Genomic DNA, 24441 nt, shown 5'->3' on the forward strand with positions numbered 1-24441 from the left:
CTTCCTCAAGGAATAATAAACGTGTCTGGTGGACATCTGCAATAAATAAACTGTAATAAAAGGAAAAAATTGCTGTCCAGGACTGAGAAGGAGCAGGTGCCTAATTGGAAGCAATCTCTCCTTAACATGAACAAGCAAATAAGAGCACTAGTGAAATCCTCCAAAGTAAACTTTGAGTCTAAACTGGCCACATCTAAGTCATAAGGCCTTCTTCACATATGTCCATAGTCTCAAAGGAAGCACTCAGATATGCTGAGAACTGGTGGTCGAGGACACCACATACACAAATGCTGTAGATATAGCCAACCTGCTGGCAGACAGGTTCAGTGAAAACTTCACCCCTCTGCCCCTCGCATAAGTAAATCAGGACATCCACAGCACCTGCTCCCCTCCCCTTATCTCTGGGGAACAAGTCATCACTGCCCACTCAAAGGCAAAATATTCAGCCTCCATGGGACTTGATAACATCCCAGGCTGCATCCTACATGAACTCAGACAGGAACTTGCAGTACCGTTAGACACCCTATTCAAGCAAAGCCTGAGTACCGGCTTCATCCCAGCCGAGTGGAGGACAGCCACCGTCATCCTTTTGCACAAAGGTAGAGCATCCACCGATCCAGAGAATTATAGACCCATCAGCCTAACTAGCCTAATCTGTAAGGCCAAGGAAGGATTATCATGGACCTCATTAACAAGGACTTTGGCAATCTCCAAACACTCAGTCTCTCACAGTTTGGCTTCATCAACGGGGAAGTCATGCCAGTTAAATTTGGTCAAGTTCTTTGAGACAGTCACTAGAGCCATGGACAGGGGGAAGTCTGTGCACACCACCTACCTTGAGCTGGCCAAAGCCTTCAATACAATTCCCCACTGTGGTATAATAAATAAACTCTGTCAAGTAGGCATCAGTTCGTTTGTTACCAGATGAGTGGCAAACTGTCTCACTAATAAAACCCACCTAGTCAAAGTTGGGGAAACCACCTCAAGCAGTTGACCCATAATGAGCGGTGTGCCCCAGGGATCGGGCTTGGGGCCTCTGTTGTTTGGGATGTACTTTTCTGAGCTGCAGGCTGAAACCAGTGGGCAATGGCTGACCAAGTTTACAGATGACTGCAAGCTGGGCACTATCATAAATTCCCCTAGTGATGTGGACATCCTCCAAGTGGGTCTCGCCCAAACAAATAACTGGTGTCAGAAACATGGCCTCAGACTAAATGCCAAAAAATGCATCATCATCCCTTTTGGGGAGAGTGGTATCCCAACAAATCACATTAATAACAAGGTCCTAAGCACGCAATCAGTCATAAGAAACTTGGGCACCCAGGTTGATAGCAAACCGACTTTTGACCACCATATTGCCTCCGTTGTACAGAAAGCTTTCTACATGGCCCACCTCATTAGTAAGGGTATCTTATCCAAGGACAAGGAAGTCATAACATTCCTGTATTCTTCCCTTGTAAGACCCATTATCGAGTACAATGCCCCTTTCGGCATGTACCTCACAAAGCATATGCAGCAGCTGGAAAGACCACAGAGGTTCCTCACAAAGAGAATCCAGGGCCTCAAACATCTACCCTACATAGATAGGCTAAAAGCCTTGTCCCACTACTCAGTCTCCTACAGACTCCTCAAAGGTGACTTCTGTCTGGCATAAAAAGCAATGTCAGACCCACCTTGATGGGACTGCTGCATATCCGCCAGTCTAGCTCCACTCAAGTAACTCACACGCGTGACTTTAACCTGGTCTGTGACATCAATAGGATTTGTTGGCAGGACAAATTTGTGTCCCAGAAACTCCGCCTTCTGTGGACTCCCTCTCCACATCAAGCAGAGTACCTCATTAACCTTTTTTTAAGCACAACCTGGATAACTGAATATGGAACAGAAAATACACCCCTGGGATTCCATCTGTGTCCCTGCTGGACAGGGTGCTGACTTATCAGAACATAGGCTAAATTCTTGGCTAGGCTTGTAAGGGCCTTAGGATCAATAGCGTTAGTAACTTCCTATGATCCTGTAGGTTAATGCTTTGGATGAAACCAGGTTACCCCATGTTGTTAGCAGTAGGGAAATATCTCATAGGTTCATAGTCGTTTACTAGGCTAATGACCACAAGGGCCTTTTTAAGCTTAGTCATGCAGCCCAAATCTCTGACAAGATCAGATACCCTTGATAAGTGTAAGCATGGGTCTGGGAGATGAACCATTTACAGGTTACCTGTGTCCATTAGAGATGTAGGTGCCAAACCAGGGATGAATTTCTGGTTTCCCATCCAGTTGTCCAAGTTGCACTTGAATTAGGTTAGGGAGGAGCTCTGTTTCACATGGATGTGGAGCCTGTTCCATAGATGAGGTAGTCTCTGGGATGCATTCCTATCTCTCCAGCAGGTCCTGTTTATATCATAGGTAAGTCTTTAGAACAGGTAATTCTGGTGTTGTTTGTTTTGTGGATATGCACAAGGTCCATCAGAGTGGGGTTTGACAATGCCCTGTATGCCAGCCTTAGATCTCCGCTCAAAATCCTGTAGGAGACTGAATACAGGGATAGGGCCTTGAAGTGGTCTGTATAGGACATATTACTTGCGCCCTGTATTCTTTTAGTGAGGAACCTCTGTGGACTTTCCAATTGTTAGATATGCTTGGTTAGGTACATACCAAAGGGGGCATTGTACTCAATGTTAGGTCTGTTGAATGCTGAATACAGTGGAACAATGACTTCCCTGGACTTAGATGACATACCTTTTTTATACGTTGTGCAAAATAGAATGATTTCTTCACCACTGTAGACACATGATGATCAAAGGCTAGATTACTATCTTTGTGTCCCTAAGTCCTTGACTACTGGGTCAACTCTAAGAGGTGTGTTGTCAGTATGATGGTTACCAGGGATGGATGACTTCCCAAAGGATACTATTATGTTCTTGGCATTTAGTTTTAGTCCATGGCTGTGACACCACTTGTTTGTCTGTCAGCCCCTCCTGGAGAACATTTATCAGTGTGAGATTCAATGACTGCTCCTAATTTGCAATCATCTACAAATTTAGTCAGCCAGAGACCACGGACATTGACCTTGACTTCTCAGAAGTAAATGCCAAAAAGTAACGATCTAAGGACTGATCCCTGAGGGACTCCACTTGTGACTGGCATCTTTGTAGAGGTGGACTCCCCAATTCTAATTTCTTGGGTCCTGTCTGTGAGCCAGTTGGCTATCCACTGGTTGGCGTACAGGTTGTACCTAACCTCTTGAGTTTGTCAACAGTGCCTGAGTGGGGTATTGTGTCAAATGCCTTGGCCAGGTTAAGGTAGGCAGTGTGAACGATTTTGCCCACATCTGTTGTTTTGGTGACCTTCTGTAAGAAGTCCACCAGGTTGAGTAGGCATGATCTGCCTTTGACGAAACCAAACTGGGTAGGTTCCTGTGTCTGGTGGTTTACTACATCTCTGTTGGTAATTTCCATGATAATTCTTTTCATAGCTTTAGATATAAGACTAGTGAGGCTTATGGGTCTGTAGTTTCCAGGGTCTATAGATGGCCCACCTTTATGCAGAGGGATGACTGTTGCCTTTCTCCATTCATGAGGCATGAAGCCTGTTTGGAGGCTGCAGTTAAATAGTAATTCCAGAGGCCCTGATAGGTCATGTTTCATGCTATTTAAAAGGCATTCTGTGATATTGTCTGAGCCAACAGATGCAGTGTTCTTGGTCTTAGAGAGGAGATTAAGGACCTGTTCCCTAGTGATAGTAGGGAGAGTTATATTTGATATTTCCTAAGGGAAGGTTGAGGGGGGAGAGAGGGCTAAAGTTGGAGCTGAATTCATCAGCCCAGGAGGTTTGCTATCTCTTCTGGCTCAGTGTAGGTGGCTCCATTTACAATTAACTCTGCACACAATTGTGTATACCCTTTGAGGTTGCAGACACAGCTAAAGAATGCTTTGTGGTTGTCCTTGGCCTGGGGGCCAAACTTACCTCAGCTTTGGCTTGGGTAGACTTTACTTGTCCTCTGAGTTGTTTGTTTAGTTTGAGAGTGCTTTTATCCTCCTAGGTGCTGCACCTCCTAATTTTCGCCATTATTTCCTTCCTCCTGTTATACAGCCGATTGAGTTTGTGATTCCACTAGGGTGGCTTGCTTTTTTGAGTTACTTCCATACTTCTTCCAGGTGCATACAGCTGCCTCTGTGCAGCTATTAACATGCTTGTACAGGGTTTCTATGAACAGTTCTGCATAGGCAGAAGTGCTCTCAGGGTTTATGGGGGCTTGAAATTTTGCCAGTTCCTCATTTAATAGCAGGAGGTTAGCCTTAAAATAGTTTGTTTATTCCAGATTTAACTGGGTGCCCTGGTTTTATTTTTTTACTTCAAAGGAGACCATTTTGTGGTGTGACCTTACCAGGGAAGGCATTACAGTATGGGGTTTGCAGCAGTCTTCCATATTAGTGAGGACCAAATTCAGTATGGTTGCACCCCTAGTTGGTGTATTGACCATCTGGTCGAGGGAGTTTGTGTTTAGAAAATCCAGGAATCCCTGTGCATGTACGTTTGGTGTCTTATAGGATTCCTAGTTAATAGTACAGTAATTAGTCGTCCATGATTATGGTATTGGGTTGTATAGTTAGCGTTTCTAATACGTTTAAACTACATGGTATGGGTTTCCTAGGTCATAGAGGGGGACATATAGCTTACAAGGAAGTGGTAATGGATTTTACCTATGGTGATTTTAAACATGGAGCAGGTCACCTGCATTGTCCTGTTTGACCAGCCTTGAAGTACATTTATTTTTGATGTAAATAGAAAAACACCTCTCACTGTGGTTGTAGAGACCTTTTTAAGTTTCTCTTTCAGTCAGATCTTTCAATTTTGCCACTGAATAATAAATCCAGAGTTTGAACAATGTGGGTAAGAGGATGTTATTTTCAGCTGATTTGGTTTTGATTAAAACTCATTGCTGATGAGCATGTTGTTCTCAGCTGTGTTGGGCTTTGATCACCTGTCACTGGCTATTCCCCCATGGATCTTGCAGTCTTTCTTGAGTCTGGAATCAAGGATGCACTGGAAGAGACCCTTACAGCTGCGTCCACAATGTTTTTTTTTTATTTTTCCTGTTGTAATTTTGACTTTGCTGATGCATTTTCCAGTTTCGGCTATATGACTGTGCCAGATGGTTTGGCTTAAGATGCCCTCATTCAGTGAGTAGCTTAGGTAGTCCATTCTGTATTCCCCCACTAAGATGATGTCCATTTTGAGTAGGTTTCCCAAGATATGTTTGAAGGCCTCCAAAAGAGGAGGAGGACCTTAACCACCATGAAGGGTCCCTATGACACCCATAATCATTTTTCTTCTTGGCTTAGCAAGTGTCCCAGGTAGAGAATCATCTTTCTAATGGGATGAAGTCATTCCTCAAGAGTTATTGTTTCCAACACCAGAAAGTTTCTTAAACGGGTGACTCTTTGGCAGTACAGTTGGCTACACTGCATGACCACAAATAGGAGTTTGGTTTTGCAAGTATACCTTAGGTTAGAGAGCTCTCACTATGGACTAATGTGTTCTTGACGTGGATGGCCACATCTGAGAAGTTTCCCAGAAAGTGCTTCACTTAAGTTACTAGGTAGTCTGTTTAGAACTCTTAGAACAAACCCAAAGTCTGCTCAGCAAAAGAAAGTCTGTTCTTCCCCTGAAAAAAGACATCTTTACTGTGTTGTACGGAGAAAGAAGGTGTTCATCCCATTCTGGAAAACAGTGATTTCAGAAAATATACATGATATATTAGATTCCCAGTCAACTCTGATGGTGGATCCATTGTAGCTCTGTCTGGGGTTTATGCATGAGATTTTATTTGGGTCTCTCTCAAAGAGCCTCACTTTTATTGGAGTGTTTGCCTGTTGGTCTCCTCTGCAGAGTGTTTACCAAGGTAACAGGGAAGTGTAGCAGAGGTTATTTTTTTTTTGTTTTTGTTTTTGTTAACCAGGGTAGAATAGTGATCCATGTGGACCTTTTCCAGACTCTGGCAGCACTGGCTGGTTAAGTGATGTGCTAAGAGTTGCACAGTACACAAATGAAGGCTGATAAAATCAGTCCCTGGACTGCAGCAAGCAGGTTAACAGCTCATTGCTTTAATCCTCAGCACTAACCACCATTTCTTGCATTAGATGGAACTGCCTGCTTTATTTTATCAGGGTGACCGATTTCTGGTAGCCTCATAAAATGAGTACTTGGTAAAGGCCCTTGTTTGTACCATTGGGTGATAAGACCATCATTTAACCGATAGTATGGAAGAAGTCAGGTTTGGTTCCATCTCAGAGAATTTCCTTCACTGGCACGGTACTGGCCACTTTTCAGCATCAATCATTTCTGCCTGAATAAAGGGTCTTTGATGTCATTGCCTTAGCAGCTTGTGTTGGATCGCAGTTATGGTTCTATGCTTCTTGATTTTAGGCCTTATCACAACCAAATCTTTGTAGTTCTGTGCCTGAAGAAGAGTGTGCTGCGTTGAAGTGTGAGGTTTCAGTGGCTGCAAAGCAGTCACTCTGTCATGGGTCTACTGCTAGTATCGAGACAAGACTCACTGGACTGTATAGTGGTATACAGTTCCAACCAGTCTCATTGTTCGGACCTTCCCTTCCTGCAGCCACGCCTGCTATGGGTACTGATAATGAATGCTTTACTAGTTGGTTGAAGAGCTTACCTAGGTTTTCCCTGGTCCAGGAACAGTGGAGCTCCCAGGATAGTGGAACTTCACATAAATCACCTGGAGCCAAAGGGACTGAGCCTCTTCTTAAAAGCTTTAGAAGGAATTGAATAGAGTCCTCTTGCTCCTGTTCTACAAATGCAGGTGGTACATGTTAATACCTCTATGCAGAGGAGCAGTGCTAATATAGTGTGCACTGGCTGGAGTATTAGTTTTGCACCTGTTTGTATTTCAAAAAGTACATTAATAGACGTAGTCATCCTCATCTGGTACTTCATTCTTCACCTGGAGTTGTGAGATGCAAGAATTTTATTTAGTCAAGGTCTCCTAGGAGTGGGGTACTTAAAGGGAATTGTGTATACTCTCCCTGCAGCAAGCAAACAAAATTCCCACACTCCTTTTCTTCTGATCCATTCCCTGATTGCACAATTCAGATAGAAGAGTAAAACTGCTCATCTTTATCTGTGATGGTTGAGAAGGGTGTGGTTTCAGATTGTCAGGCCATTGGTTAGTGAAAGCAGTATGTGTCCCTCCTAGCTGGGAGAAACAGCTGACTCCACCTCAGTGCTTGGCTTCTACTTTAGTTCATATGCTTCATGCTCCATTCAGATGTTCAGAAGTCATTGATGCCAAGCCTGTGGCAGAATTACTCTGTTAAGTCAAAGTGATGCTCTGTCTTTTTTGGAGATGCTATCTGTTTTGTTTGGATGTGATCCTGACTACTTTAAGCATCTGTTTGATTTCTATCATGTATCACAGACCGATGCATGCTTCTCTCTGTACGTTAAGTGGAAATCTTGTGGAAGGCAAGACTGCGGCCCATCACTAGCCTGGTAAGTAGTTTTCTACCTTTCTGCATCGATAAGGAAATCATTTCTTTGGGACTATGGTTTGAGCTGAAGATTAATTTCTTCTCAAGGCTGTAATTTGGAAGACTCCTTTTCTGGAGCCATCACTGTTCCTTCTTTGAGCTGCAGCATTTATCATGGAAGAATCTGGTTTGATCTTTGACAGGGATCATGCACATGTTTGTTAAGGTTAAGCCACATTTAACCTGCAAAGCAGTCTGTTTGTCGGTTTTCTTCCCGGAGGCAGAATCTGCTGGGAAGAAGAGCCTTTCATACTTTGATGTTCAGTCTTAGCTCAGGATTTGCCTGAAGTGAGTGTATGAGGTTAGAGAAGTAGATCTCATTTTGTTTTTATTCCATCTTGGAATGCCAACTGAAACGCTACCCAAGTGAATGGTTAACTGCACTTTGCCATCAAGTGACTGACTGTGTACTGGAACATGCTGCAGTGAAAAAAAAAACACTTGTATAGTAGTATGGCTGCTTCCAGTGCCAGTTTCATGAATATCTCCATTGCAAATCTTTGTTCCTTAGCAAGTTAGTGAGTTAGCCTATGCCTTCACCAAGCATTACTGATAGAAGTCTGATGTACAGAAGTATGGCCTCCACTGGCAAGTTAGTGCTTCAGGACTCAGACATTTAAGCACTTGTTTTTTGCCAATTCCCTAGTTCCAGACTGCACCCCCCCCCCCCCCCATGTTTCACCACTTAGGCTTCTTCCTTGCAGTTATCCACTTTAGAGAGCCTTTGAAGTTCATTATTAGTGTGTGCTTAACCATATTGGTAAATCACCAAGAAGAACCCTTTGCATTATTACTTGAGTTATTATTACCTTCCTTTAGCCCCTGGGCTTGGACAGCCTCTCTTTATTGTGAGGTAAGCAAGCATATTTTTTTTATTCCTTTAATTTTTTGAGTCTTTCTTGATATATTCAGTCATTGTATAGGGATCAAAGTGGAAAATACAGAGAAAGAGCTTGCCTTACTATACTTGTGAGTAATATGTGTTTGTAGGAACAGTAGTAGGTTTTTGCAAAGGGCAGAAATGTAAAGGAAATTCTGGCATCTACCCTCCATAGTGGGTCTTCTTGCTGATGAACTGATATGTTGAACAGGCATCTGTTATACACCTGATATGGCAGTGTTATAGGATGTGGCCATGTAACACTTGGCATGTGATGCAAAAGGTGCAGTGAAGCTTATTTCTTTACAAAATACAATGTAGCATTAATACCTAGACCTTGGTAATTCATGAAATAAATACAGTAGAGAGTCACTTATCTAAACTAATTGGGACCTTAGGTAGTTCGGATAATCGAACATATAATTGAACCGGGTAAAAAAACTTCTAAAAATGCATTTCACACACACACACACACACACACACACACACACACACACACACACACACACACACACACACACACACACACACACACACACACTTATGATTAATCTTACACATGCAAGCACACTTTTCTCTTTTTTTTTTTAATAGAGCTGATGCCTTATTTAATTTGATAGCGTGTGGTTCAACAATAATAAATAGGAAATTCAAGAGCTTGCCATTTTACTAACTGTAAACATGCTTTGCACAGGTAACCTTTATTCCCAGTGCTATCAATTACAGTAATGACAGACACTCTGGTTTGAGACTTCATATCCTTCAGAAAATGCATGCTAAATCAAAATCAGTTCTTCTAGAAACTAAGTTTGGCTTTTTGCAGAATACTTGAGTAAAGAAGTTGAGAGATATGCTTATCTAATGTTATTAGAGTTTTGATCATAATGACACACAACATGGAACCATAGTATCAATCAAAAAATTTGTCATAAAACTGCAGGCAAGAGTGATGTTTCAGTAAAAATCCCAAATCCAAGTTCCACGGAAGTCATACGCTATAAATACATGCGATGTATTTTACAATCGACAGTAACACGAACTTGAATGACTTTGAGACTGTGATCTTATTCCTTCATAGAGGCCAACTATCGCAATGTCTGACTTGTTATTCTAGTAAGCCATCACAGGCAAAACAAGTCACTGTCACTTTCCCTTTCAAGTCATGAACAGTAAAAGTACTGTTGCAACAACATAGCGTGCTCCTAAATACAAACAGGTAGCACCACTATAAAGTAAACGGAACAAAAGATAATACAAAAATTGAGAAACTGGAAGCTCCGTTTTATGGATAGCAAGGTACAAGCAGTGCAAATGTTTTTAGAATCTTTAGTTCTATACACAGGTCAGGCATATTTTTATCAACCAGAGGAGAAGTGGTGGATAGCAGTAAATAAAGCAATGAAGGATTTTATTTGGGAGGGGAAGAGAGCTTGAGTCAAGTGGGATAAGTTTATCCTTCCAGTAGAACAAGGTGGTTTGTGATCACTTAATTTGAAGGGGTATTTCAGAGCTGCACAGTTAAGACTTGTCTACATAGCACAAGCAGAAAGTTACAATTCAAAGTAGGAAGGGATGATGATGAAATAGGGGAGGGAAGCTCAAGAAATCATGAGAGACTAGGATTTTGGAAGCAGGTCATTGAGTAGAACAACAATAGCCATACAGAATATTGTATTCATAAAGTAACAAAATATTCTAAGAACTAAGCCAGCATGGGAATGGAGAAAGGAGATACTGCAGGTAGGAATGGCTGCAAGTAGGGATACAGACAATAGGCGAGAGGAAGCTGGAATTTACTGGAGAAAACTGGCAAAGGAACCAAGGTACGGGGAGCAAGTAATTGGAGAGGGGAAGGTAATAGAATGGGAAGAGGCCAATAATACACTTAGACTGCGAGCTAGAGAATTGCCTTCCCTGTCAAGGATTGATATCTGAGTATAGGCAAGAGAAAAAGAATAGGGGGGTCCTATGTGAAAGAGCAACACTGGTAGAGTTTTTAGTAGATTCTAGAAGAGAAGCTGCTGTTAAAAAGAGATAATCAGTAGGGCATATAAAATATTGCATGATAATTATAGGAATCAATCAGAGAAGGTTAGAAAGGATTGGGAAGAGAGATTGGATGAGCAATTCACAAAGAAACAATAAGAGGATATATGTATGTCTCCCAAATATGCAACAGAGTTTAGAAAAGTTAGGATTTTTTCTTGGAAGTGTTTGCATAGGTATTTATATTCCCAGTCAGACTCTAAATATTTTTTCCTCAAGTAGATTGCAAAAGTTGGAGGTGTGACGGGCAAGAAAGAGGTAATTGGGAACACTTTTTTTGCAGTATAATAAATTGTCCAGATTGTAAAAATTCCTTGCAGACTACTCTGTCAATACCGGGTGAGCAAGTTGGCGTAACTAAGAAAAAAACATTTTTCTTTTTGAGCTGTGATACAGAATCAGAGTTGCCTAGACATAGTAAGTCCTTACTGAGTTTAATTTCGGTGGCTGACAAAAAAGCAATTATTAGAAAAGGGAAATCAAAGTCTAAGCTAACTATAGATAGTAAATATAGTCAGAGATAAAACTGGAAGTGGGATCTGTAGAAAAGGGTAGGTGTAAATTGCATAGAAAAAATGTGAATTGTGGGAACAGTGCATGCAAAATAATGTTTTGGAAGAGGATTGAAGTTTAATGGCCAATAACTGTAGAGAAGATTATATGTGATGTATATTGTTCACAAGTGAACATATGTCAGTAATAGTTTTTCATTTATATACATCTGTGATTGCCTGGGTCAAAAGTGATAATTCAGTAAAGATTTTTTTGTTTACAAAATGGTAGGTGTAGTCCTTTGAGAGTCTCCAGAAGGTAACATTTTCATTCTGTATTCTCTTTTGTACTTTTTTCTGTAACTGACTCAGCTCCATCAAGCCCCCAATTGTAGATTTTTTGGTATTTTGTCTGATTGACAAAAAAACTTTTTTTAAATCACATAAAGGTATCTATAAAAAAGTTGGGTTTTTTTTCACCAGTTTACATTACAGTGATTTCTGTGTATGCTATGGCAGGCATAAACATAAACTTGGACCAATAGCATTTCTGTTGTCTATCTCCACTTCATCTACAATATTAATTGCTTCATCAGTGGTCGTTTCAGTTTTTGGTTTTCACTTCCTAGGTATTGCTTTTTTAGCCACTGCCATTGTCAAACTGACCAATGCTTGTTCGTTTTTGCTAGTTCTAATAGTTTCTCTTGGCTTAGAAATGTGTTCCTGCATTTCCAAAGATTTTTTTTAGGCTTCTTATCAGGACAAAAATATATACTTCCAGGTCTCATGTTCCCTGTATCACAGCCCCAATATGTTAGATTTGACTACCAAAGCATCTCTTGCAATCTCCGTAGGTTTTAATAATACTTATAATAATAATAATAATAATACCTATCTGTTAACCAGACAGGTCCACTGGCTGCAAAATCCCTTTTCTGAGATGATGATCCATGGTCACATAGTAGACAAATGAGCACTGAGGGAATCAAGCCCTGTACCACAGGAACTGCAGCTCAGAGCTGTAACCCTCTGTGCCAACTACCAGAAAGAATTTTTGCAGACTCTTCCAGGAAAATATTCAAAATTTAAAATATTTGGAAATGTACCTTTGCAATTAATGACAGTACCAGTGGAATAAAGTGCTAAAGCCTGAAGTACAGTACATTTGACTCTGTTTCATTAAAGCTGTGGTGCTTGACATTGCAGGTAGGGAGGATAGGTAGGCTGATTCTGGCAGGAGGGCATAGTCGGGCACATATGCTGCCACTTTCTCTCAGATGAAGAATGGGAATGTAGAGTAGCAGCTTAGAAACAGACAGTTAGGCGTACTAAGCCATTTATAAGCAGTAGCAGACTTCAGAGTAAGTGCACAGAAGCATGCAGTCATGGGAGAGGGAACTTCAGAGTAAGGGCATAGAAACAGGCAGTCATTGGGGGCAGTCAGTGCATTGTTGGCTACCACAGTGATGTCTGCTCGACCCTCATCCAGGAGTTGGGGTTAGGGCATTCAAGAATGCTGTTATTGCCAAAATACCAGCAAGAAGACAAATCAATGTCATGGCTCCCTGAATGATTGCATATCAACCGTCTCAGACAGATTTCATTTCAGTTCTGGGTGAAACTCACAGAGTGAATAAAAGAATGTATACCGTCCATTCAGTGAGAAGCTTGACGTTAGGCAGACTTGTGGGGGGGGGGGGGGACAAAAATAACATTAAAATATCTTGTCCACTCACCTTAAGCATGGTCAGTTTTTTGTTCAATTTGCCTTCTGTGACCTTTATCCAGCTTTGTTACAGTTTCATTGCCTTACTTCTCAGCACTCTAATTGCCTTACTCTTAGTCTGTTTGTCACTGACAGGTCACCCCTAGCCTTCATTATTAGCAGTAGTAATTCAGGCAATATTTTCTCTAGTAACTCATTTAGTCCCATTTGTCTTAGATTATTTAGCATCCCTTTCAAATTTCAACCAGAAGTGACCATGTTTCTGGCTAATTTCATGCCAAGTATTGCACTTGTCCCCATATCTCACTTTCTCCCATTATGTTAGCCTAGTCTGTCTTTCATTCTTTTTTCTGTGGCCGTGAATCCTTCTCACTATCCCCTGTAGACAAAAGCATCTCCATGGTTTCAGGTTCTTCTCACATAATAGTCATTTTAAAGTCAGTGTTTGTTTCGACACATGAGAACTATCATTTAATATTATGAGCAAAGAAAAACCCTCTCAAACTCTTATTGTTACCCCTTACACCAGTCAGAAGTTTGCTTTTAGCATCATAAGGTTTAATATTTTTTTATGTATATATGAGTCTGGAGCTCCCAATCCACCAATGTCTTTTCCATGTAGTAGTCCATCACAAGACACTCCAGGTTTTCTAGCATCTGAGGTAGCCTGTCTTCATGTTTTTGATTGAGAAGGCCTTCAGTGTGTAAAGGTGCAGAAGCAACACAAAAAGTTAACACTTGTATGCGCTGATCTAACACAAACTGTACTGCTTTCCATCAGTTAGCATCAGATTTCAGCCACGTCATTTGATCCTGTAATGTCTTATTCACCAAGTCTTGTACCAGCTTACTTAGCCAAACTCCTAGGTATTTAATTTGGGTAATCTTCTCACTGAAACCCATCCTCTTGGCTCAGTTTTCACATGGATTTATAATTTATGGCCACTACCAATCTTGCGCCTCAAAAAGTTACTGTACCTCTCCATGTACAAGAAAAGAATGTTCAAGTCCTGTTATACTTTTGTCAGGTATATTGGTACATTTTCTACTTACAGGAGTATTTTTACCTTTTTACCCTCTATCTTTTATAGACACCTCTGGGAACTTGTCACATTTTCAGCAGTAATTCCTCTGATGGACAATACTGTGAAAGAGTGTCACTGAAAGCTACTTATAGCAAGCATTAACTTTGTACTTTTCTTGATGAGCTTAGTAAATGCAAGGCAGGTGGGATTTGTGGTGTCTCACCCCACACAGAGGGGTATAGGGGGCTAAAACTAAAAATGTTCATTTTGTGATTCACTGAAAGCAGCTTGTAGTGACTATTTCTTTGCAATACTGTCCATAAGAGAAATTTCTTGGGGGAGTAGTCATGAATCCACACCTTTGATGGCTCCCAATGATACTTGAGGGAGAGTGAACAAATTTGTATATCTTTATGTGGGTTATTTACTCTAGTGAATTTTTTTTATCACAATCACTTGTGTAAATTCTTCTGTAAACCCAGTGATACTTGATTCCTTTATTTGATAGTTCTTTTATACTCTTTGGAATGCTTTCCCTATATCCAAACAACGTATTACTAACTCAGCATATTCTCATTGGCATCTTTTATTGCTAACCCTGTTTATAAAATATCCCACCTCCGCCCTCAGCACAAAACGGAGCCCAATGGCTCTTGTATGTGCACCCTATTGGCCCATTCATTTCACAGTATGAACAGGAAATCCTTGGGTGGGATGAGGTGAGATCCATAAGGCCTATTTGTTCCTGTCCAGGAATTCCCAGTCAGCTCATCTGCTCTATTGCAAGAGTCAGGAGATAGGGAGTGGGCTGGCTTGATTGTAATGCTAGACAGTGTTTTCTTCCTAGATGGAGCATCTCCCTCCCCTGGGAAAGCTCTTTTAAGCTCCACTGTATACTGCCCCCATAGGGAAAGTGTGCCTTCACATGCTGAATTCCTCTCTGCTTACTGTGCAACTTGCACATGGCAGCACAGGATCATTAGTAAGCTCCATGACGTGACCATGTAGCGTTTCCAGTAGATTCCAACCATGTGGCATACGTCTGCCACCTTCATCCACCCCAGGATTGATGCAACAGCAGTGGCCACTCATTCCCTTCCTCCCCTGTCCACTCCTACAGGCTCCCAAGTAACTATTAGAATTCCAGTCACCCATGACGTAGACAGGGTTATATCTGTATGCCATACAGCTAGCCCTGTTTTTTTGTTTTTTTTGTTTGTTTGTTTGTTTTTTAATATTGTCAAATGAATTTCCTTCAAAAATAAACTGCATTAATCATTTTCACTTCACTTGGGCAAGTGTTTTGCCAGTCTTGCTGCTATAAAAGACATAAATAACTTGTAGTCTCGATTTAATAGGAATATTGGCCTGTAGGAAGATGGCAAACCAGATCTTTCTTCCTTTCTTTTCGAAAACTACAAAAGCATCTTGCTTCCATGATCAAGATGTCACTTTTTTGTTAAGAACTTCTATAACATTCCCACCTGGGTGTGGACTGCCTTGTTTTTGTTTTACCTTCAAATTTCTGTCAATGGATCATAACTACTTGGAGTTTTGCCTCATCCCTGCCCCTTTATTACTTCACAGGCTTCTTCAATAGTCCTAGAGGCAATTCATCTGCCATCTGCCTGCTCTTCCATTATGGTTGACACCACCACATATCCTGTACATGTTTGTCATATTCTTCCCTTTTTGTCTGTGTAATATTTAACCATTCCTAGTATTTCGAAGTATTTTCACAGACATGTAGTGCTCTGATTAATTCATTCTCCACTGTAGGATGCATTTCTGCAGTAATTCTTTGTGTCCTTTGGCGGACAGAGAAATATTAAAAATGTATATTTGTGGGACTTGGCTAGTAAGTCATCTGTCTATTGAGTCTGTTAAACCACCTGCACTTAACTTATTTTCTGAACCTGGAATATTTCCCTTTTAACCCTTAAAGTCGTTGTTTTCCCTAGCCCCCCCCCCCCCAAAGGTACGCTATTTGTTCCTTCACTTCTTTTGCTGCTAACCTTTACTTTCCCATCCCTACTTTTGCTACTTCCCTTTTTATCCTTTCCTATCCCTAATGTACTGACAGGTTGTCTCTACTATATTTTTTCTTTTATACTTGTTAAAAGTTTACTCAGGTTTATAAATATCTCAGTTTTTAAGTAGTTGGCAGGGAATCTTCAGTGGTTCACTGAATTAAGAGCTGTAGTGGCTCATAGATAACAGTCTGAGAAGACACGGTCAACTATCACAATTGGATGATTAAAACCTTTTGTTTCCAGATGTATAGACTGTGCCAAAATATGTATATATTTTATCAATTAACTAGAAAAGAATGCTGAAACAACATAGCAAATCAAAACCAATAACAAAAGGCATAATGCAGACACTGTCACACAAAAGGAACTAGTTAAAAGACTTTTAATAGTTAAGTGCTTTCATCTGATGGTAATTATAGATCAAACATAATCATGTGTGTATGACAAACACAGTCATCACATTAACTATGTTGTGGCCAAAAGTAATCAACAACTTTATTTGTATTTAGTTATCATGAAAGTTGGACTGGAGTTAAGCAAGACCCCATTTCAACAAAGTCCCAGGGAGAAAAATTCCCAAAACATATTTAGTGGGAGAAAAACTTATAACAAGATTATGGCAGGCATTTTGTGACTTCCTTCAATATTTGAAGTATACTGATTACAGATTCAACATAGAATGGAAGGTAATGCAGAAAGTCATATCAACAGTTGCAGCAGACCAACATAGGTAGCGAACATCAGCTGAAGATAAAATACAGCCCTTGTGAATAGTGTGGCAATGTGATAACATAACGAAGTAATCTGAAAACAAATTTGTATTGACAGCAGTATTCAGAAAAGAAATATTAACTGAGAAACTTATATCCACTGTAAATGGGATGGCATAAGTGGTCACATAAGTAATGGTTAGAAAAAGAGTAGCAGCGTACATATTTATTGGGATAGAGTGGAAAGGTACATCAACTGTAAGGGGAAATCTACTGTAATAAGGGTGGCAAGCAGTAAGGCATACAGATAAACTGTGTTAAGCAGCTGGATAGGTATAAACAGCTGAAATTACAAATGAGATTAAACAAAGTGATAGTGTAGATGTGTGTGACAAGTGGCAGTTGTCAAAGAAGTCAAAAAGGGGGATTGCAGTGAAGAAAGTAGTTAGGGAGAAGGGGTACAAGAAGAGAGCGATCAAGAGTTAACTTGGCATATTTATAAAATCAGACCCTACGTATCACCACATTCCCAAGTTACAAATTCTCTCTTACTACCAAGGTTACTTTATGCTGCTTCTCTACAAACTAATCTGCAAACGTTATAAATAAGCAAACTTGAGAGTCGCTACAACAGAATAGCCAAATCTGGCACAGACATGTCATAAGTCATACCATTGCATAGCCCTGAAACAACTCTTATGGCTAGAACTTGTTAATATCTTGAACTATGCCCAACTGAAAACAACACAATATATATATACTACATCAGCCTAATAAATGCCCAGGAGAGAATTTAGATCTCTGCACCTTCATTTTATTTCTTCTACTAAATCCAGTAATCCCCATGGAAATTTGATTACAACGTGCATTGCCAAACTGTGGATTTGTGTTCCCTTGGAAGTTTGAGCTTAGGAAACTTAACATTTCCAAAAGCTAAAAAGCTGCTTACTGACTACACTATCTTGTATTTGCGTAAAGGAGTTTCATGCACAACATGGATAACATTCTCTCCCTTAGAAAAACCACTAAATATTAGGCTGGTATATCCCATATGTGAAGTCACCTAATCTGATGTCTTTCTCCAGTTTCTACCTGCTTAAAAAAGTAGTGGTTGCATTCAAGTACATAAGAAATTCCGAGAACTCCTCTTCTGCACTAGCCCATAAAATAAAAAGATCTACAAATCTATGAAAAAACAAAACATTGTTTTGATATGGGCCACTCAGTAAATACTCATGTTCCCATACAGCAATGACAGCGTTGGCGTAGCTATTGGCACAATTTGCATCCATTGCTACGCCATTACGCTGCCAGTATAGGTCATCACCAAACAGAAAAACATTATTTTCTAAGACAATGCTCAGTAAATTCCTAATGTATTGTAATTTTACTTTCAGAGAAATCAGAATACATTTCCATAAACCTAGTTAAACTTTCCAACCCAATCATATTAGGTATAACTAAAAAGAGAGACCACATCAAGTGTTGCCATAAGAAAACCTTTAGTAGGGTTGTTGTTGAAAATGTGACGATCTCTCGTATCTTTTAACACATGCTGTCTACTATTTAAAAGTGGTCTCAAACTATTTTCAATAAAAATGGATGCCAGTTCAGTGCACCAGTTTCTACCAGACACTATAGGCCTCATGGGTGGGTCAGTAGTGCTCTTGTGTAGTTTAGGCAAACCTTAAATAATGGGTGTAGTGGGTGAGGTAACCATAAAATAATACAATAGACTATTATCTATCATGCCATTCGAAAACATATCTTTTAATTGCTTATGCACTTTTTCTTTGAACAGCTTAACCCTGGCAGATGGCAATTTCTCATAAAAAACATCTTCCTTCAGCATGTGTAACATAATGGAATCATATTTACTTTTATCCATAATAACTATAGGCCCTCCCTTATCAGCAGGCCTAATTACTATTGTCATTCTTCTGTAAACCCAGTAAAGCTTCATGCTCTAATTTTGTTAAGTTATGAGACTTTTGCCCCTTATAATGTTTCTGCCTGTTGTAATCATTCAATTTATGTACATCCTCTATGTACATTCTTTTTCAAAAGCATTGACTAATGGGTTAACTGCAGGCATAAATATGCTAGGTTTTTTACAAACATTACTACCTTGCATTTGTGTAGTCTCTGTACCATTAAACTGCATTTTTAACATCAAATTAAGTGTAAACATCTTTATATCAAATATGACATCTGCAAAATTAGACCTACCAGTGGGTATAAAAGACGGTCCTTTTTGTAACAAATTAAATTCGTATTCAGACAGAACATGACTGGATAAATTCCACACGAAGTCTTTCTTTGATTGAAAAATGCTTTCTTTATGTTGTGTGGGCTCTTGTTCAACCCATCGTGCTCCTGCTGCAACCTCTGTTCTGCTGTTTTAAAGCAGGTAGCATCTGTTCTCTTACAGGTAGCGGAAAATTCAAAGGCTGCACTCCTCTGTTCTCTAAAAAATCACTGTTGGCAGAGTGGGCCATGCCTTGCTTCTCAATAAGGTTGAAATCTGTTTTCTTCAGCTACATTATGAATTTGTGCTACAACTTGCACTGTCTTTCTCCTAGCCCCTAGTTCCTTCACTGCAGCATCTTGTGTGTATGCAACGCCATTCGTCGATGTCGCATTCACTCGAGAAACAACATTTTGATTACCTGCTGAAGGTAAAGAGGAGGAATTAAGCAGAACACCAGTTTCCCTGCCTTGTACTGTATTATTCACAGTCTCTGGTGTTCTCGGCCAAATAAAAAAGTTAACAATATGAGCAATACAAAGCAAGCTTTATGCTTTTCCACACAGCGGTATATTCTGTGGCATAGGCAGCTCAAGAGAGCTTTCCTATGGAAATATTGGAATTGTTTAAATACAGATAGTAGGCTCTGAAGTTTTGATAAAGTAAGTATTCTGCAGCGTTAATAGGTTGGGAGAACTGGCATAGTGGTTAAGGTGCTCACCTTAGAGGCACAAGATACAGGGTTTGATTCTCACATGTGGTAAATGGCTGGGCTTGGAATGTTCAACAAAGACAGTTTACTATCATTTCCACGGAGAGTCTTCTGTTGTAGATGCTAGCATTGAAAGGCAGTTTTCCAAGCAGGTAGACCTCGAACAGAAAGTCAGCGAGCCACATCATTGAACATTGAATGGAACATGCACTCCAACGACCACATTTCCAAAACAGCAAATGTCGAACCTTTGCTATTAACATGGTTCGGCAAGAGGGTGGAACAACCTTTTTATTTTCAACATACCGGTACGGCAATGTGAGCATTCAGCAGAAGACACTTTGTGGAAATGATAGTAAACCAACAAAGATAGTTAGCCTGATCCTAACATATAAACTTGGGGAGGGCAGTGTAATGGTTAAGGTGTATACCTTAAAGACACAAGGTGCATTCTCACATGGGGTAAGTAGCTAGGCTTAAAATGGCCCATAGGGGCAGTTAGCCTAGTTATAACCTGTGAACCTAATCCCCTTTGGCAAAGAAGCAGCCCCTGCTAATTATGATATAGATAGAACCTCTCTAAGCTCAAACTCAGTGGTGTGAGACTTGGGAACACAGGTTGATAGCAAATAAAACTTTGATCAGTATGTATCCGTAGTGGTAAGAAAAGCATTCTACATTGTGCATCTCATAAATAAGGGTATCACATCAAAGACCAGCGAGTTTATAGCGCTGCTGTACTCGACCCTTATCAGACCTCTAATTGAGTACAATGCTCCCTTCTGTATGTACCTCATCAGACACCTGCAGCAGTTAGAGACCACACAGGTTTCTAACTAAGAAAATCCAGGGCCTCCAAAACATGCCATACATGGAAAGTCTGAAAGCCCTGTCACTGTACTCAGTATCATACGGACTGCTAAGAGGCAATCTGTGCCTGGCCTACAGAGCAGTCTCTGCCCCTGCCCTAATGGAAATCCTGCACATCTGCAAATCAAATGGGACTTGAAGAACTCTCTCCAGGAATGTCAACCTAGCCTGTGACATTAACAGAACATGCTGGAGAGACAGATGCATCTCCCAGCAATTGCAGATCCTGTGGAGTAAGCTTCCCACTCCATGTGAAGCAGACCTCCTCAATGGCCCTATTCAAGTACAACTTTGTCAACTGGATGGATGACTGTAAATTCACCCCGGGTGTGGCACCTATGTTCCTCATGGACAGGGGCAGTCAGTGCTGATTACAGACTCTCTCTGCTAACAATGACCATCTAACTATGGTCAGTAAGAGTACTCTGGTTATTACACAGCTAGGCTTGTAAAGGCCCTAGGGCTATTAGCCTAGTAACCTCCTGTGAATAGAATAATTTGTTTTTATTTCATTAAGAAGCGTCTCCCTATGAGCATCTGAAAAGGGTCAGACTGTGAGATATCACCCAGCCTTTGAAAGGTAGAAGTCTCTCTATTTCAGTGGCCTTAAAGTAGGAAGTTTGTATGGTGCCTGGTGTACTGATTGTTGTTCTCCTTGCTCTTGCTCTGTCTGTGGGATTACTTGGGGAAACCATCCATTTGGTTTCAGCATGTTTCCTGAAGTTTATGAAAATGCCTGTTGGTAGATCTTTGGGGGAATGTGTGGTGTAATTTCCTGTGACTGACTGCAGAACAAACTTTAGTTGTAGTGAGAATTAATTTTATTTAACGTTACCACAATACCCAGGAAGCAAAACAGCGCATACCTCTCAACTGTCCAAATTTTCTCAGAATCCACAAATTTTTGCCTCATATTTTTGGTCTGTTCCTTGTAAAATTTGTGGTTTTCTGGCACATAAGTGAGGATTGAAGTCACTAAATAATGACTGACATTTGAGTTTCAGACTTGATATCCATCAAAAATTGCATGATAGTACATACTGGTATTTTATCAACTTTTTATGTTTACGAAAGCAATGTTTACAAATTGTCCCTGATTTTGGGCCTTTGTCCCGCCATTATTTTTGGCGTTATCTAGCTTTCTTATGTGTAGTGATTGAGAAGCTTGAAACAATGGCAACAAGAATAAAGAAGGGAAACATCGCAACATCCTAGAGAGCCAAAGAGCGAGTATTAGACCTCACATTCACTGAAGCAGTGGACTTTGTGATGTATATCAGTTAGTAGTTTGACAAATCTGACTTTGAAGGTACTCTGCTGTGGGCCAGCTTGGGGATTTCCTCCTCTGCAAACATGCTGTCAGCTTAAATGCCTTGCATTCCATCTATTGTTGCCATTCTGCTAGGAGTTAAATAGGGCATGACGCTTTTGTATCATCTTCTTCTGGTAGTTGGGTCACACTACTGGCACCTGTCACTTCTTCATGTGCTCCTGTCCCTGGTAATAAAGGCAGCAGCTGTGTTGTCTCTGGCTGGTATTTTGATGATTACAGAACCGTTAAAAATAGTAGGTGCTTTTGGCAGCAAAATAGAGAATTGTTGTAGAATGAATTTCAGGCTCTAGACTTGAACTATGAAAACAACAGGAAAACAAAAACTAAGGGATGTAGGAGGTCAGGAAACTTTTCTAGTCCTATGTGTGATGTTGCAGTATAAGTTGGCAACAGTTGTACAGTGCTTTGTCTTGAGGGCTAGGGAATGGAAGAATTTTGTGCTGAGATCAGGCTCTCAGAGAAAAAAACATCCCTAGACTGACCTACTGCAGAAATCCTTCAAAGTTAAATTTGTCAGCTCACTTTGGTTAGTGCTGAGAAGTCTGTTGCTGCAGATAAATGCAAAGTCTAATAAGCACTCTAATGTCCAAAATGCTGTTTTTCCCTGAAAGCTGTATGCAAAAAGGCTTCTGTGGTCCTTTTGCCTTTTTTTTTTTCTACATGTTGTAGCAGAGCTAAAGGAAATTTCTTATTTTTGACCAAACTGAAATCTGTAGTGTAGTGAGCCCCAGGAGATTACAGTATGCATTTCCAAGAGCGATGACACAAGTGGACATTTTAATAAATGTCCTAACGGATCCATATAAATTCTCCCTGCCTTTAACATACTAGCTTTCTTATGCATCTGACTTTAAGGAGGCAAATGTTCATATTTAATATTCACTTCCTTTCTGTGTGGCAGTTGATGCATTTATGAAGAACCTGCTGTCAGTTTACTCTACCAGTGGTTAAGTCAGTTTTGATTTGAGGTTTTCTTGGTGTTTTAAGTGCTGCTTAGTGTTTAAGGGTACTTTTTTTGTACCGTTGGTCTTGGAGATTATACTGTTTCATGGTCATTTGCTTTTGGTGACTTTTCAGTCATGAAGTGTTCTCCTTATTGCTTTGAAAAAAATACATCTGCCCAAGTCAAAATTCACAAGGAACACCATCTGTATGCACTTGGTTTGAATTCTCTAGTGCCAGGTATTCTGATCTTCCAAAGGGGCCCAGTCCTAAAAGTAAAAGATAATTTTGTTCTGTACATTATCAGCATTTTTCAAGAGGAAGAAGAAACATGAACCTCTGGTTTTCAGGTTTAGGCAAAGCAGAAGTGTTTTTCCATGTAAAATTAGGTTCACATTTTGAAAGAAAGTGTGTGAATGTTTTGTTAGCACTTGGTAAGGGGCACCCTCATGCGTAAGGGAACAAGACAAAACATAGATGAATGAGAGGGATAATGTTATAGCCGTAACCACAAAACTGTTAACCTAAAAACTTAGACATTTCTCAAGCTAATGCCATGTTTGTCTGGTTTCTTTATCTTTTACAGTGGATGGAGCTGAGATTCAACACACTGGCCAAATGCCCTCACTGCAAAAAAATGTAAGTTTTTATTATTATGTCTGATTCAGAGTTTAGGCTACAGTTCCATTACCATAGCAATAACCACAAATGTTTAATTTATTTGTATCCTTATGAAGTTGGGAGTATATGACACTGAAAAAGCATTTATTTAAATAGGAACAAATGGCAAATTTGTTCAGTTTAGCGTACTGATGGGTTTTAGTTCCTGGTTCCTCAGTCTTTAATGGTAGAGTAGGTAGATATATAGGCACACAGTAAATTAAATGAAAGCACACTACTACTGAGGTTAATAATGTTCCTTTTGTAAGCAAGTAGTGTCTTAATTTATTTATGTTATACAATGTCATTTGACTCCGTTTTCTAAAGATGAAGAAGAATTTACACATGAAATGCCCTTTGCTTTACAATAATTGTTCAGTACATTTCATACTTGTATCAGTGTATATATATCATCTACACTTGGCTACATTCAGATTTTACATTGATACCAACAAACTGAAAACTGAGAAAAAGCTTGTTAGCAGGTCATATGAGCATTTCTATGCATCTGTTTTGTTGTAGCAGCTGGACTTTTGTTGTATGTAGTAAGGCATTTCATTTCATAGTTGATTGTATGTGTTCCCCTCTTCCTATTCATCAGCTTCTTTAAGGATGATCCACATGTTTGTAAGTCCCTGCCTGCAGTTTATAGGCCCTTTTGGTACTTAAATTCCTTTTCCGGGTTGTGTTGCTGTTCTTCTATGAACAGTCATCCCATCTTGCGTGTATGAGTAGGTGTACCGTGTATTCACAGTACTTGACTAGCTGACAGAAGGTGTCATACATTGATCTTCACTTTAGCCCAAGCTTGTGTTCAGTCTTGATTTGTTTTGTTACGGTGGGTGTAGGTAGCATGGCATGGGCACCACCAGTCTTGTGGTAATTCCATCAGGTCTTTATGATCTTGTTGTAAGAGATGAAATTGCTGGCATCATACGTACCTATCAGCAGCATTGTGAGTACTTCTGTCTTTACTGCCAGGTGGCTGTTTTTCCTACTGTTAATGCTCTGCTGGACATCATTTGGTGGGCACACTGTGGCTTCAAACACTCTCCTGTTATCCCACCCAGGAGAAAGCCCAGATTCCTAGTCCTAACCCTCTACCCCAGCCATACTTTTGACAAGAAGTTCTAATTCCTAGTTTCCTGTCACAGAAGAGACCAGATAGATTATATGTGTGTTATGGAACGCCAGCACCTTGTTGTACAGTGTT

The 24441-nt window shown here is 40.2% G+C and overlaps 1 protein-coding gene across 1 annotated transcript in view; it reads left to right on the forward strand.

The window, feature by feature from the left end:
* Positions 1 to 24441, forward strand: part of PIP4P2 (phosphatidylinositol-4,5-bisphosphate 4-phosphatase 2) — an 867921-nt gene that overhangs the window by 601145 nt on the left and 242335 nt on the right. The window contains exon 5 of the mRNA XM_044065378.1: positions 23155 to 23207. Coding sequence (XP_043921313.1) covers positions 23155 to 23207 — 53 coding nt within the window. The remainder of the gene's footprint in view (positions 1 to 23154; positions 23208 to 24441) is intronic.

The sequence above is a fragment of the Protopterus annectens genome, chromosome 3.part0 (assembly GCF_019279795.1).
Source record: "Protopterus annectens isolate FY-2018-M chromosome 3.part0, PAN1.0, whole genome shotgun sequence".
Lineage (NCBI taxonomy): Eukaryota > Metazoa > Chordata > Ceratodontiformes > Protopteridae > Protopterus > Protopterus annectens.